Below are 15,339 nucleotides of genomic sequence, written 5' to 3' on the forward strand. Positions count from 1 at the left end.
AAAAATGTCTCACCGGTGATGGGACATTGTGATTTCCAAAGACTGTTGTAAAAATGCTAATTTAAAATACTCAAGTTTATTTCCTTGTGAAATAATTGTTGATCATTCTTTTGTGAAATCATTCACATGATCAGTCTTCCTTGATATCCAGCTTTACGCCCATGCACTAGTATGTGCTGGGTCTTCACGAGTAAGTCTGTGTCTAAGTGGCGGCGTTCTGAACAACTGCATTAAATTTCTTGAAAACTGGTCGAACAACTACATGTTACGAGTGAGGCAAAACTACTGGCGGCCATTTTGGTTCTACTAGTAGGGTCCAGGTGGCTACTAGTGCGTGACGCATGCCTGCCTGCTAGTAGGGTCACCAAGAGGCACGTTACGATTCGAGAATGCTCCATTTTGAAGCCGAACGATTCAATGGGATTACGATTTACATCGATTATAGTACGGCTGTTGCTTTTGGGATATTAATTTATAAGTGACATCATGTAAAAGCTCTCCAACGCCCCCCTTATGAAAGTTCATTCAATTCAGAGAAACAACAAACCATCAGCAACATCAAACCGATTCATATCTGCCGTGCATCCTTCATAAAAGATGATTCGATGATGCACCTCGAAATATGGGGTGCGACACATTTTGAAATATACCGTCCGTGAATCGTAGCAATTCGATTTGGTCAAATCCAAAATTGATTTCCCAAATCAAATTGGCTTTTGTTACTTCCCTAGGTATACAACTAAGCGTACTAATATGTGCACGAATCAGTGAAAATTGCAATCGTAGTGGAACCCCCCCCCCCAGCCCCCAAAGTTGTTCTTTCAATGCGCCGACGTCTTACGAGTGACGATAAAGAATACATGGACCTTAAGCTGGATATCAAGGACATTGAATAAATGTTCAACTGGCTTTGCACATCAAATGGAACTTTATTTGTAGAAACATGAACAAATTTGTTTACTGGAGCCGAATATTAATATTTCATGTTGTGTTATTTCAAGCCAACGAAACTGAAGCAGCACACATTCAGTCAGTTGCTGCTGTAATGTGACTTAACACTTAATTTTTAGGTTGGTGTGCTTTTTAAGGACGAGTCTCCCGGAGAGAAAGTTTGTCAGAATGGATGTTAAAAACAAACAAAAAAAAAAGTCACACTGTTGCTGCCACTCTGAAGCTTGATTTCCTGCTCAAAGCACAAAACTGAACTGCACAAAGGGCATGCCTGTGTGAGCACGACTGAGAAGAGCATGCGGCCAGTGTTTGCCGGGTGATTGCCAGGCCAAAACAGAAGTCAGATAAAGTTCAGCGACTGAATTGCGCTGTGGATTGTCCCGACAGCAAAGAAAAACAAAACAGAACAAAAATAACGAAGAAGGTGGTCCCCTCCCCCGTTAGGATTTCTTGTCGGATACAATCATGCAGCGTTTTTTTTGTCGAGTGTACAATTAAAGCAACGTCAACTCCCATCGCACCTGCGGAAATTTGGTATACGAGCAAGTAGGGATGTGCGCGCGTTCGAACCCCTAACCGCATCCGGAAGCAGGAAGCTGGATCCCCAGTCTCTGACGCACATCAATCACCAAACTACAAAGTGCACAAAGTCCCCGGCGAAGTCACACACCTGCTGATGGCAACCATCTTGGAATACGGACAACCAAGACAAGAGGAGGAGCGCAGTGCGAACGGTGCGGGCGCGCCGCTGTGCTCAGGAGAGGAAGGGAGAGGACGCCGTCTCCTTCCGACCCACAAACGAGAGCATCACTCAACAAGTCTGCCCTGGATGTCCCCCCGCGGATGACGAGGGAAGATGGGGTGGTGGCGATTGGTTTGACGACACGGGGTGGGGGTGTGGCGGGGCGGGAGCGGAGAGGGATACGGGTGAGGCAGGGGGTGTTCTCTTGGTGTGATGGCGAAAGGCTAGCCGGCGAGCTTGCTGGTCACCAAGGACGACTTCCTCTGCGGCAGGTCTTGCGGCGTGGGGATGTGGTCGCCGGTCACCAGGTTCTTGTCGGTCCCTGCCACGGGAAGCTGTTTGTTCTTCATCTTGGCCTTGGCCATGTTGTAGTCGCCCGAGTCAAAGTATTTTTGCTGTGCGACGAGAGGGGTCGGCCATGTTAGCGCAGCTCGTTGTACTCTTGCCAGACCAACGCAGTCGGTTATACGAGTATACAAAATATTAGAAACGGCATTTGTACGGCATTGCAGTTTATTGTATCGTAAACCATAGTTTCGACTGAATCAAATACACTACAAAGACAAGCCATTTCATGTTCAAATTGATCAGCTTCATCGTTTTGAGCATCTCCGTTATGCCGCAGACGCGTCTTACCCCTTTCTGTAGCCGCTTCATGAGGAAGTCGGAGCCGCCGGGCCGCTGACCAAGACCCGGGTACTTGGCCTTTAGCTTGGCCTCCTCGGCCTTCACCGGGTTGCCGTTCTTCTCCTGGGAGTCCTGTGTGAACAAGTCCACATCCTTATCAATGCACATTTCTGTCAATATGGAGGAAGGAGGCAGAATGTTCACAAAACAGCTGCTCATGTGACAGGGGATCATTGACAGCCATCCTCAGTTTCCAAACATGCACGGAACAGCAGCAATGGACATTCCAGATTGTTGGAACACTGCCTAAGTCAGGCATGTCCAAAGTCCGGCCCGGGGGCCAAATCCGGCCCGCGGTCGAATTTCATCCGGCCCTCGGCCCCTGTCATAAAATCAGTGCCGTCTGGCCCGCAGGTTGGGCGCAATGGAACACGTGTTGCATTGACTGAGGTCACGTAGACTGGTGAGTGATGTTTCATAGAGTACTGCTTCCCTCTAGTGGCTAAATGAGTAATAGCATTCACTAAATGAGTAATAGCATTTAGACACTAGAGGGCATCACTCACGAGTTAACAAGACATCACTCCCTGTTTATATCGACTGATATGTCATATTTCAAATGATCCTTGCAGTTGTGGATATGTGTATTGCTTGTTCATTTCCCTGTTGTTCGAGTCAAAGGTTTTGTAACTATTGAAAAGTCATGGTGATACATTTTATGTTTCAAATCAATCAATTTGCACTCAGGAGACTTCTGTTTAAGAAAAAGTCAAGTGAATAAGCAGTTGCATGTGATATACAGTGCCCTCCATAAGTATTGGCACCCCTGGTTGAGATGTGTTTTTTAGCTTCCAATTATTTTATTTTTTTTCTAAATAATATGGGACCTTAATGGAAAAAAAGAGAAAAATCCAACCTTCAATACAAGTGCATTTATTCAGTGGGGAAAAAATCCCACATAAAGAAATAATTATTTGACATCAAATCACCTGTTCCACAATTATTGGCACCCTTAACAATTCCCAGGAAATAAATATAATTGAAGCATTTCTGTCATTTCTACAGTAGTTTACAAAGTTTACCAGAGTATGTAGGAACATTTAATTAGTAATTCATCACTTCCTGTCTCCCTGGGGTATAAATATGACGTGACACCGAGGCCATTTCTCTTATCCACTCTTAAACATGGGAAAGACAAAGGAACACAGCATACAAGTGAGGCAGATGTGCGTCGACCTTCACAGGTCAGGCAGAGGCTACAAGAAGATTGCCACTCAACTGCAGCTGCCCATATCCACTGTGAGAGGAATAATTAAGAAGTTCAAAACAACTGGAACAGTGGTAAACAAGCCTGGACGAGGAGCCAAGTTTATTTTGCCACCACGCACAGTGAGGAGGATGGTAAGAGAAATCAAAAGATCTCCAAAGCTCACTGTTACAGAATTACAACAAATGGTAGCATCCTGGGGTCACAAAGTCTCCAAATCAACCATCAGGCGCTGTCTACACGCCAACAAGCTGTTTGGGAGGCATGCACGGAGAAAACCTTTCCTCACTCACAATCATAAACGCAAGCGTCTGGAGTTCGCCAAGCGGTATTGGGGCTTCAACTGGGACCGTGTGCTTTGGTCAGATGAGACCAAGATTGAGCTTTTTGGCAACAAACACTCTAAGTGGGTCTGGCGTACCACGAAAGATGCGCATGCTGAAAAGCACCTCATACCCACTGTGAAGTATGGGGGTGGGTCAGTGATGCTGTGGGGCTGTTTCGCTTCCAAAGGCCCTGGGAACCTTGTTAGGGTGCATGGCATCATGAATGCTTTGAAATACCAGGACATTTTAAATCAAAATCTGTTGCCCTCTGCCCGAAAGCTGAAGCTGGGTCGTCACTGGGTCTTTCAGCAAGACAATGACCCTAAACATATGGCCAAATCTACACAGAAATGGTTCACCAGACACAAAATCAAGCTCCTCCCATGGCCATCTCAGTCCCCTGACCTCAACCCCATTGAGAACCTGTGGGGTGAGCTGAAGAGGAGAGTACAGAGGAGAGGACCCAGGTCTCTGGATGATTTAGAGAGATTCTGCAAAGAGGAATGGCTGAAGATCCCTCTTTCTGTCTTTTCCCATCTTGTGAAACATTATAGGAGAAGATTAGGTGCTGTTTTGTTGGCAAAAGGGGGTTGTACAAAATATTAACACCAGGGGTGCTAATAATTGTGACACACATTATTTGATGTCAAATAATTATTTCTTTATGTGGGATTTTTTCCCCACTGAATAAATGCACTTGTATTGAAGGTTGGATTTTTCTCTTTTTTTCCATTAAGGTCCCATATTATTTAGAAAAAAAATAAAATAATTGGAAGCTAAAAAACACATCTCAACCAGGGGTGCCAATACTTATGGAGGGCACTGTACCTGTTTCAAATGAACCAAAAGAAATTCTTAAGATTGTTGAAATTAAGATAAAAATGGAAATGTGAAACAGACTGGCTTACTAAAATTTGTTGAACAATATTGTTGTTCAATGTAAAGAATGTCAGCCAAGGTCGGCCCCCCGACATTTTACCACATAAAATCTGGCCCCCTTGGCAAAAAGTTTGGACTCCCCCGGCCTAAGTACATCCAGACAATTGTTTTCTATTGCTTTTTTTTTTATTAGGGGCACGGGTATGCTGCGGCCAATCCTAGCTGACTTTTGGTGAGAGACGAGGGGGGACCCCAGCCGGTCAACATCGGGGCATTCACGCTCCCATTTACAATTGGAACAATTGTGAGTCGTCAATGAAGCTAACATGCACGGTTTTGGAATGTGGGATTAAAAACTCAGAGAAGCACAAAAGAAACGTATCGAATCTCTTATCGATTGTCACTGGGTGACGGAATGCAATTCTATGATGGCATCAATTCATATGTCCATGTACTGTTTGAATCAAACAGCAATGACTTGATTGACACCAATTTCCAGTGCTTAAGACAAGGCACGCATGGCTTTTGAGTGAACAAAGCGAGCGGTTTAGCAGCTGTCTCACAAGACAAACGAGTCCGATAAGCGCCAAGTGTTGAGTGTCACCAGGACACGCCTAGTGCAAATCAGGAAGAGGTTTTGCTCCATTAATTTGCTACTTCATGTCAAATGAAGCAGATTGACAGTAAGTATGGTGTTGAGCTCTTCAAATCCAAATAGATCACGATGTAAAGTGAGAGCAGGAAAAAAAAGAAAAGAAAAAAGTCAAAATACTTCTGGACCTAACGATGCGTGCAAGAGTGCAAATGCACTGTGTGAGTGAATCTTGTTTGTTCAGGGATTGAAAAAAGCAACTCAGGAAGACACCAAAGCTGCAGAAGCGAGTCCATCTGGGTTGACGCAGTGGGTGTTGGGTGTGCTGAATCACTTGGATCCGTTGTGGGAAACCTACTGGGCGATACAGTGCCCTCCATAATTATTGGCACCCCTGGTTGAGATGTGTTTTTTAGCTTCCAATTATTTTATTTTTTTTCTAAATAATATGGGACCTTAATGGAAAAAAAGAGAAAAATCCAACCTTCAATACAAGTGCATTTATTCAGTGGGGAAAAAATCCCACATAAAGAAATAATTATTTGACATCAAATCACCTGTTCCACAATTATTGGCACCCTTAACAATTCCCAGGAAATAAATATAATTGAAGCATTTCTGTCATTTCTACAGTAGTTTACAAAGTTTACCAGAGTATGTAGGAACATTTAATTAGTAATTCATCACTTCCTGTCTCCCTGGGGTATAAATATGACGTGACACCGAGGCCATTTCTCTTATCCACTCTTAAACATGGGAAAGACAAAGGAACACAGCATACAAGTGAGGCAGATGTGCGTCGACCTTCACAGGTCAGGCAGAGGCTACAAGAAGATTGCCACTCAACTGCAGCTGCCCATATCCACTGTGAGAGGAATAATTAAGAAGTTCAAAACAACTGGAACAGTGGTAAACAAGCCTGGACGAGGAGCCAAGTTTATTTTGCCACCACGCACAGTGAGGAGGATGGTAAGAGAAATCAAAAGATCTCCAAAGCTCACTGTTACAGAATTACAACAAATGGTAGCATCCTGGGGTCACAAAGTCTCCAAATCAACCATCAGGCGCTGTCTACACGCCAACAAGCTGTTTGGGAGGCATGCACGGAGAAAACCTTTCCTCACTCACAATCATAAACGCAAGCGTCTGGAGTTCGCCAAGCGGTATTGGGGCTTCAACTGGGACCGTGTGCTTTGGTCAGATGAGACCAAGATTGAGCTTTTTGGCAACAAACACTCTAAGTGGGTCTGGCGTACCACGAAAGATGCGCATGCTGAAAAGCACCTCATACCCACTGTGAAGTATGGGGGTGGGTCAGTGATGCTGTGGGGCTGTTTCGCTTCCAAAGGCCCTGGGAACCTTGTTAGGGTGCATGGCATCATGAATGCTTTGAAATACCAGGACATTTTAAATCAAAATCTGTTGCCCTCTGCCCGAAAGCTGAAGCTGGGTCGTCACTGGGTCTTTCAGCAAGACAATGACCCTAAACATATGGCCAAATCTACACAGAAATGGTTCACCAGACACAAAATCAAGCTCCTCCCATGGCCATCTCAGTCCCCTGACCTCAACCCCATTGAGAACCTGTGGGGTGAGCTGAAGAGGAGAGTACAGAGGAGAGGACCCAGGTCTCTGGATGATTTAGAGAGATTCTGCAAAGAGGAATGGCTGAAGATCCCTCTTTCTGTCTTTTCCCATCTTGTGAAACATTATAGGAGAAGATTAGGTGCTGTTTTGTTGGCAAAAGGGGGTTGTACAAAATATTAACACCAGGGGTGCTAATAATTGTGACACACATTATTTGATGTCAAATAATTATTTCTTTATGTGGGATTTTTTCCCCACTGAATAAATGCACTTGTATTGAAGGTTGGATTTTTCTCTTTTTTTCCATTAAGGTCCCATATTATTTAGAAAAAAAATAAAATAATTGGAAGCTAAAAAACACATCTCAACCAGGGGTGCCAATACTTATGGAGGGCACTGTATATTCTATCATCAAGTAAAGTTAGACAGTACAGCGTTCTGGGTTTTTTTCCCCTCTATTTAGGGCAAAAACATGAGAATACACTGATGCTATGACACACTTTATTGGGGGGAACTAATGAAGAATGTGTTGCTCGTGGACGACACCTAATTGGAGGCATCATGCTGGACTATTGTAATTGTTCATCTTCATCATGACTGTTGCTTTGACAACGTATGGTGACAATTGTCAGTTCAGGCTCAATCAGGCAAACCCTTCCGAATCAGGGAACAGTTTTGTCTTACTAGAGGGCAGAAATATCATACAGATGTGGACAAATAGATAACTAGTGATACAATTCTACGAATGAGTTGAATAATCTTACTAATGACGACAAAAGTGCACTAGTATATGGCCCTAAAACTGGATATCAAATATATTGTATACTGTACATGCAGTGACCAAAACAAGTCGTCACCAGCATGAATGCCACTATTTATTTTCATTGAGTTGTCAACGTATAACGAGAGTTGTCCTTTGAGGCTCATGGTGAATTGGGGCAAGTTGTTCCATTTCGAAAAATAACAACTTTTAAGACAACCGGATAGCCTCCAGGAGGACCAATGAGGCCTGAGTAGCCGCGGCTCCGCAGCCAATGACACACGAGACCAGCCAGTGTCGTTGCCGCAGGAAAACAAACGAGACACTTTTGGAGCACAAAAAACAGCGTTTCGTGTCGTTAAATGAGTGCAGTTTGAACAACAAGGAACATTTCATGTGACACCGATGTCACACGAGCTCGTTTGACGTCAGCCTCCCCATGCTAGCCTAGCGCGCGTTAAGTTAGCCCACTACAGATAAGATAGCAGCTACCAAACCCACCTGTTTTTCGTCCTCGTAGTCCAGCTGAGTGTCCGAGTCCAGGTTCTCCGACGACATTCTGTGAGTGTGGCTGGACGAGCGGGTGATCCGGTGGCCAGAAAAGCCCAAAAGCTTTTAAAATGATAAAAGCGACGGTTTGATTTACCTGTATACAAAATAATCCTCTCTTTCTGAGAGACGACTGCTCCCCAACAAAAATGGCGTGTTCAGAAATGACATCACCGTTCGGGGTGTGTCGTATTTGTGAGTGACACATCCAGTAGCCAATGGCAAAGAAGCATTTGTCTAGACAACCTGATTGCAGCCTTTTTGCCCAATCGGCCAGCGACTTTGTATCTATGGGCGACGAGTCGCAACACAACATCTACACAGTCGAACACTTGACCAAAATACGATTTTAAGACCAAAAATTGGACAATCGGGGATTCACTTTGGCTTACAAATTGTTATCCTATTTCCTCAAAGCACCGAATCACACGTAATGAAAGGACAGTGGGTTTTTAAATGTCATTATCTTAGAGTACCTGAAGAAAGCAACGCCTCCTTCGCTTGATTGGCTACCTGTTGAATTCGCTACCTGTCAACCAAACGTTGACTGTTGGCTTGTTTTTCGCAAGTTTGCAATTAGCTCAAAGAAGAAGAAGAAGAGAAAGAATTTTTGACTAAATGAACTTTTTGTCCTGGTAAAGTTAATCCTCCAACTGTGATAAATGTTTACAGTTTTTTAAATTTATTTCATTTGCTAAGTACACTGGTGTTGAATCATTGTTTCAGAACGATTTGCTGTGATAACTTGCTAGCTCATATGCTAGCAAATTCATTTGCTAAACCAGCGTAATCAGTTAAACAGTCCTCATTAATCTTCACTTTTCCTTCCAGATTTCTGCTGTCCCGAGGTTTTATTTCACAAATGACATGGCATTTGCACAACAAGTGCGGATATCTAAGGTAAATATAATCCTTACAATGACTTGATGTTTAACTGCAATGGATGAAAATTATGTAACTCAACCAAATCGGAAATGAATCGTAAAAAGACGAAAAATATGCTTTTTTGTTTGTTTGTTTTGCCTAAACTTCAGTAGTTATGACATTAGATCCACAACACATTATTTAAGGTTAAAGGACGACACAAATGTTGATGCTGTTTACTTGCTTTATTCCCACAAGCGGTAACGGAAAGCCCATTCATTCAGGAGCTTTTAACTTATTACAGCTTTTACCTTATTACAACTATATACAATGATCTAAAAGCATACTGGGAAGTGTGTGGCTCCACCATCACCACAGAAGAAGATGATAACAGGAATTCTGGTAGAATTAACAAAATTTCAAGTGTATGTGTTTTGTCTCATTCTGTATAACGCAACAGAAAAAGGACACTTATTGTATAATTGTCCTAAAATGTAAATGCACTCTGGTAGTTCTGTGTCAATCAACGAGTTTGCGTCTTTTCCGCAGGACCCTCAACTGTTGCCCAATCGGGTTGTTTCTGAGCTGCAGTCTGTCAGTGTTATCAAAAATCTTCTGGCCATAGGCGTGTCGAGCATCATGTACCTCCGAGGACTTTTTCCAGAAAGAGCCTACGAGAGCAAATATTTTGAAGGTTGGACAATCAGTGGTCTCAGGTCAATAGAGGGTGCTAGGGCTCCCGAAAAGGGTAAATTGGTCCATTAATCATGTACCGGTAATCATTTCGGTAAAAATATATTGAAGAAAGTTGTTACCGATGTTAATGATGTTTACATGCATTAATACTTGATTAGCACCAATAAAACAATGAATATTTCATTAACGCTATATTTTCAGTCCATATCAACAAGTTTCTTCCCACAGATCAGAAAGTGATGATCCTGAGGGAGGAGCGCACTTGTCCTGGCGCCTGTCAAATTGTTGAGTGGTAAACATCTGCATCTTTCTTCCGATACGCAGGAGGCGGGCCAATACCACTACAAAGTGCCCTTGGTGTCCTCATAAAAATCACTCAGCCCACATGAGAATACAGCAGAATAATGAAACGATGGACTCTTATGAAAAGTGGCCAACATTACACATAAACCAAATTGGTTTAGTTTGTCTATGGTTAAAAGTGAAATTGGCTTTAATCCATACCAATTGTTAAGTAATTGTATCAAAACAATGGGGGAAATTCTCATTGCTGTTATCAATCACCAGTTTCATCAATGATCTACCAATATGTTTACTATTTAGACAGTGACCTCTCCAAGTGGGCTGTGTTCTGAATTTCTCTTGCTCATAACATTTTTTTTTCTTGCTTCCTTTCGAAGGATAACTGGATGCTTTGACGCCATTCAAATGAAATATGTAAGACACATTCAATAATGTCATTAGATTACTTATTTGTCATATAATCTTCGCCATGAGTTCACATTTTAACGTCTTGTACCCTACCAAATCTTGTATCTTATTCCCTCCAGCTGCGGACTATCATTATGTCTGTAAGTACGCTTTAAAAAAAAAAAAAAATTGCGTGTGTTTGTGAATTTTTTAGCTATACGAGTGTTTCATTAAACTAATTCAAGGCAGATGTTTGGATTAAATAGTCTTTTCCATCAAAATCAATGTCAGTAACAATTTTGAGTCAACTTCTGGCACTATTTCAGGTCTCCACTGACCCCGACGACCCTCAGGTAATGTGCTTTCATTGTGACGAAACACCAGACAAATCCTGACCACTTAACAGGATGACTGAACATCTCTCATTTCTTCACTTTCAGAAAGTGACAGAGTTTTATCAATTCAGGATTCACTACAACACAGAAGGGGCACAGATGAACTTTGGGAGGAGGTGGGGTTTTTCTTCCCACCTTTTCCACCCAACACTTTTTTGGAAGAGCAACTTGACATAAAAACACAGGCGGTCAGCTCACCCGTTGACTGTTTGCTCCTTCTAGCTCTCCTTCCATCAGCACCCCAAACGAGGATTTTGCCATTGCGGTTGGCAGCACAGAGAAGGCTAGCATCTTGCTGGTGAGGAAGCTCTACATCCTAATGCAGAACCTTGGCCCTCTGCCCAACAAAATCTTCCTCAACATGACGCTGACCTACTACGATGAAGGTAAACGGCTTCAGGGAGGAGATTTTTATGCCAAACGTTATGACGATATCTACGGCGCAAACACAAACCGTTTGTATTGGCAGATAGTGAACAATTATGGAAAAACAAATGCTCTGGAATTTAAATGAAATTATTCGGGACCACCCGTTACGTGGCTGAGTATTTAAATGGACTGATTATGGCCCTTCACACATCAACGGAAAAAAAAAATCAACCAAATGTCTGTTTGTCCGTAGTTTTTCCCTTTTTGTACTGCTTGTAGTCAACTGTACAGCAGTTGTGTACAAGTGACACTAATCTCATAATTTTTTTAGTCAGAAATCAATAACATTACCTTGCATCCAGAAAAAACATTGATAGAATAAAATTAGGTGAGGTCATTCTGCGTCCTGTTCTTCCAAAATAAAATCATAATTTTCACAGGCAACGCTTTTGTTTTAAACTCTGATTCAAAAGCCATGTGCTCATTTCATCGTCCTCAGTCACTCCGCACAACTACCAGCCGCCGGGCTTCAAGGAGGCTGATGGCGACATACTAGTGTTTGAGCGCGAGCCGGTTCGTCTGACACTGGGAGAGGTGTACACGCCCTTCCACTCGCTCAAGGTGGACATGGCCACCGAGAGACACCGGTTGGAGCCGGTGAGTGTTTCGAACCAGGCCGTCACTTCACACGCCGCCGTGAACGACAGTAATAGCTGGCGCTTCCTGTGTCTACAGGTGGAGGAGGGCACTGGAAGGAGAAATAGATGGTTTCTTCGGGTCAAACGTGACGGGAGCCTATCACAGGTGAACTTTTACTTACAAACTCTCTCAGACTCACCCCACACTCACTCGCAGAGGTGGCAAATGCGGGTCCATAAAGTAACAAACCTGCCGCACTTTGAATTCAATTTGGCCAGCTGGGATAGGCTCCAACATGCCCCGCGACTCCTGTAAGGATAGAGCGGATCAGAAAATGAATGGATGGACAAATGCAATATTAATCAGAACTCAGCGTGTAGTCAGGTGTGGGTGCATAGACCATAATATTGCAAAGAACCTTTTTGACTTGACTTCCGCTTTAAAAATCCCCCTCTTATATTTGCTAATTTCACCACCTGCAGAGGTCTGAGATTGAAGATGTGGATGACGCGTCCCAAAATAACTGCACGGACATCAAAGGTAAGGTCCCGATTGTTCTTATCATTAATTAGGTCCAAACCAGTGGGTGGTGTGAAAGCCATTGGCTTATTATTACTGTTATTGCAATTTTTGTTATTTTACTAGTTCTGATGAATGCATGTCCTCTTGGGGGCCTCAACCTGCCTGTAAACACATCACTTTTTTCAAATGTCAAAGTTTATCCAAGTTACAAAATAAGATGCAAGGTTAAGGCTTTTTTTTTCTTTCATCAGCACAAGAAATTCATCTGAGCTCCCATGAGAAGATGGGCAAAACGGTGAGTGTGACATCTCCACTGCATACGCTCTTGTTCAAGAAAGAATGACAAGAAATATATTAAGCCCCTCCAAGGGAGTGATGCAAATTTCAAACTTCCATACCAGTAGTATTCAATTTCTTTGGCTATGAATCTTATGTTAACATGACAATTAATCGAATAGTTGTTAAAAAAAAATCTGGAACGAAAATGAAACTAATATAACAAACTGTGGTAGGGGACAAAGAGAAAAGAGTGATACAACGCAAACATACTACAGTATTTTAAAAGTACTTAAAATGTTTCAATGAAAAGCAGCAACAAAGATGCACGCTTGGAACGATAGCTTGAACAGATGCAAGAGAAATTCAAAAGTGGTGAGAGGAAGAAGTGTTCTTCTCAGATGGAGGCTGTTGTGCTGAAGAGGCCATCCGACTTGGAGGTGTCCACTATGACCACCAGGAGCGGACGCGTCATACAACACTCTACGGTTTGTCAATCTCCTCTGATTCTCTCATTTGCGCGATTGGCGCTTCGTCTCACGAAATAATTTCAAGTCAGTGTTGATAAGAGAAGTGTTTTTGCATTGCCGTAAAGCATAACGTTTTGTGTGTAAGAATTAAAGCGGGCCTCAAAGGTTAATGCATGAAGAGTAAAGCTGAAGGCCACAAAGGTTTGGGTGTAAGAATTAAAGCAGAAGGCCACAACGCTTTCTGTGGAAGAATTAGAACGAGAGGCTTTGAACATCAGTTACGTCTTTGTCAGGCTGAAAACAACATTCCACTCTTTTGTGTCTAAAGAATTAAAGACGATTGTGTGGATGCCAATTATTATTTTTTTTTGTAAAAAAAAAAAAAAATTAAAGCTGAAGGCCAAGACAGGGGCAGTTTCATCTGATTACCCAAGCTGTTATTAAGACTGTCAATTAAGATTTGGATGAGTACAAGATCTTTTGGAAAGTAATCAATAATGATCCTAACACCATGTTTATGTCAGCAACAGACAAAACGAACAATGAACACGAGGAAGCAAGCTGGCGCGAAGAACAATACGGTGAGAAGAACCCATTCTTAACAGTATGAAAATGTGCCTTAACGTTCCTTGGATGTCAAGGGTGTCCAAACTCGGCCCTCAAAGGGCCGCCGTCCTGCCTGTTTTCCCCCCCCCATCTCTCCTGGCTGCAGCACACCTGATTCAAATGATCAGGACCGTTCTAATGCTCCTTCAGAAGTGGCTAGTGAGTTGATGATTTGAATCAGGTATGTCGAAGCCTGGAGAAATGGGGGGTGGGGGGGACAGGGTGGTCATGCCTGATGTATGTTGAATAAAAAGGCTGACGTGGGAAATCAAGCAGCTTTTTGCAGCAAGATCATGAAGAGCGCTCCGCTCACCATTGCGAGGGCGTGCGCATGAAAACCTCTGCCATGTTACGAATGAGTCAGCAGTCCTCGCGCTCTGCCGCGTGGGATGCAAGCTCACTTTTTTTTTCCCCCAAACGTTCTCTCGTCAGGTTTGTCATTACGACATCCCCAGCAGTCAGGAGACGACAGTTCTGAAGAAACGCAAGTTCAGCGAGTCCAAAGAGAACCCGTGAGCCACCACACACTACACACCACACACACTCACACACTCACACATAGACACACACACTTGCCTCCTTTTAAGGTTTGTCAATGGTCACCTGGGAGGTTCTTTAAAATACCGCATGAGAACGTCATTGTTTCAACAGTACATTGTTCGAAGTTCGAAGAGTTTGTGTTCCGGTTTAATCTTGTTGTAATAGTGTGCAATCTCCCTTTTGTTGTTGTACCATTTTTAATGTTGACCAAACAAGTTTGACTTGTGCAGCTTAAGACTCGAGGCTGTAATAAAAGACACAAGTGGAGAGAGTTTTTACTGACTATATATTTACTTCCTTGTATGAAGGCCAAGCTCAGAGATGGGCAACTTAAATGCTGGCCATTATTTTTCCATCAGTGGTACTCTTGAGGCCGCATTTGACCACGCATTTTAAATTTGGACGCAATGCGTGCATATGTGCAAAATATGTATTAAACTGCATTCTTTAATAATACATTTCTCAATGCATGAATTAAAGGTCCACTATCGCAAATTAGCAAAAAAAAGGCTTTGAAGCAAAAATCAAATAACCACACGCTGCGATTTATTTTTTCCAGTGCAAAGGGCTATCTTGCATCACAAATGCCATTCAAGGACGGCACAAAACCACTGTACAGCAAAGCAACATTAAGTGCAAGAATTCATTTTTTTGCATTTTTCTCTCTCGCCAAAATCAACTCTCAAAATGTTATTATGGACGTACTTTGTTTATTTAGCGCCATCATTCAGTCCCATATCATTGTTCATCTTGAAATGATTTTCAAGTATGTCAAAACAAAGCTATGATTTCACTAATCGCGGTCTTTAAAATTGCAAATCTGACTCTGGTAGGTTAAAAAAAAATCTGATTTTATTTTAAGCCCTTACACATGGCAGGTTGTGTTTTAATGTATATTTTGATTGATCACTGTACTTTATCATTGTTGTTTTGCTTTACTGCACGTCTACACTGAACGAGTCTTCATTTTTTTATGAGCGTTTTTTCAGCGT

The 15,339-nt window shown here is 42.6% G+C and overlaps 2 protein-coding genes and 1 long non-coding RNA gene across 10 annotated transcripts; 1 reads left to right on the plus strand and 2 right to left on the minus strand.

Moving 5' to 3' along the window:
* Positions 1-909: 909 nt before the first annotated feature.
* On the minus strand, positions 910-8,473 carry ensab (endosulfine alpha b). Its single transcript, XM_052066512.1, has 3 exons — positions 8,233-8,473; positions 2,330-2,452; positions 910-2,088 (listed from the first exon to the last, which is right to left on the minus strand). Exons 1-3 carry the CDS (start codon positions 8,287-8,289, stop codon positions 1,918-1,920), a joined length of 351 nt encoding a protein of 116 aa, XP_051922472.1. The 5' UTR covers positions 8,290-8,473; the 3' UTR covers positions 910-1,917.
* Positions 5,510-14,363, plus strand: hormad1 (HORMA domain containing 1). 8 transcript variants are annotated; one of them, XM_052066490.1, is made up of 16 exons: positions 5,510-5,693; positions 9,112-9,180; positions 9,694-9,838; positions 10,069-10,132; positions 10,521-10,557; positions 10,671-10,691; positions 10,857-10,883; positions 10,971-11,041; positions 11,148-11,311; positions 11,794-11,951; positions 12,030-12,098; positions 12,416-12,473; positions 12,707-12,750; positions 13,076-13,219; positions 13,726-13,782; positions 14,240-14,363. In XM_052066490.1, exons 2-16 carry the CDS (start codon positions 9,148-9,150, stop codon positions 14,321-14,323), a joined length of 1,176 nt encoding a protein of 391 aa, XP_051922450.1. In that variant the 5' UTR covers positions 5,510-5,693; positions 9,112-9,147; the 3' UTR covers positions 14,324-14,363. The 8 variants fall into 8 exon arrangements, with proteins under 8 accessions (XP_051922450.1, XP_051922453.1, XP_051922449.1 ...); XM_052066493.1 differs by having other exon boundaries at positions 5,634-5,693; positions 13,133-13,219; XM_052066489.1 differs by lacking the exon at positions 5,510-5,693 and adding an exon at positions 8,574-8,915.
* LOC127601344 (uncharacterized) lies at positions 10,751-14,272 on the minus strand. The gene is made up of 3 exons (XR_007962532.1): positions 14,121-14,272; positions 12,133-12,242; positions 10,751-12,042 (listed from the first exon to the last, which is right to left on the minus strand). It is a non-coding gene; the product is annotated as an uncharacterized LOC127601344 (long non-coding RNA).
* Positions 14,364-15,339: the final 976 nt, after the last annotated feature.

This window comes from Hippocampus zosterae, chromosome 5 (assembly GCF_025434085.1).
Source record: "Hippocampus zosterae strain Florida chromosome 5, ASM2543408v3, whole genome shotgun sequence".
NCBI lineage: Eukaryota > Metazoa > Chordata > Actinopteri > Syngnathiformes > Syngnathidae > Hippocampus > Hippocampus zosterae.

Bases quoted from the DNA above. Each gene is read 5' to 3' on its own strand.
- ensab (XM_052066512.1), bottom strand. From the start codon at position 8,289: ATGTCGTCGGAGAACCTGGACTCGGACACTCAGCTGGACTACGAGGAC. The intron at 2,453-8,232 runs GTGGGTTTGGTA...TTGTTCACACAG, and splicing joins ACTACGAGGACGAAAAACAG to GACTCCCAGGAGAAGAACGG. The intron at 2,089-2,329 runs GTAAGACGCGTC...CTCGTCGCACAG, and splicing joins TGAAGCGGCTACAGAAAGGG to CAAAAATACTTTGACTCGGG.
- hormad1 (XM_052066485.1), top strand. From the start codon at position 9,643: ATGCACTCTGGTAGTTCTGTGTCAATCAACGAGTTTGCGTCTTTTCCG. The intron at 9,839-10,068 runs GTTGGACAATCA...TTCTTCCCACAG, and splicing joins CGAGAGCAAATATTTTGAAG to ATCAGAAAGTGATGATCCTG. The intron at 10,133-10,520 runs GTAAACATCTGC...TTCCTTTCGAAG, and splicing joins GCCTGTCAAATTGTTGAGTG to GATAACTGGATGCTTTGACG.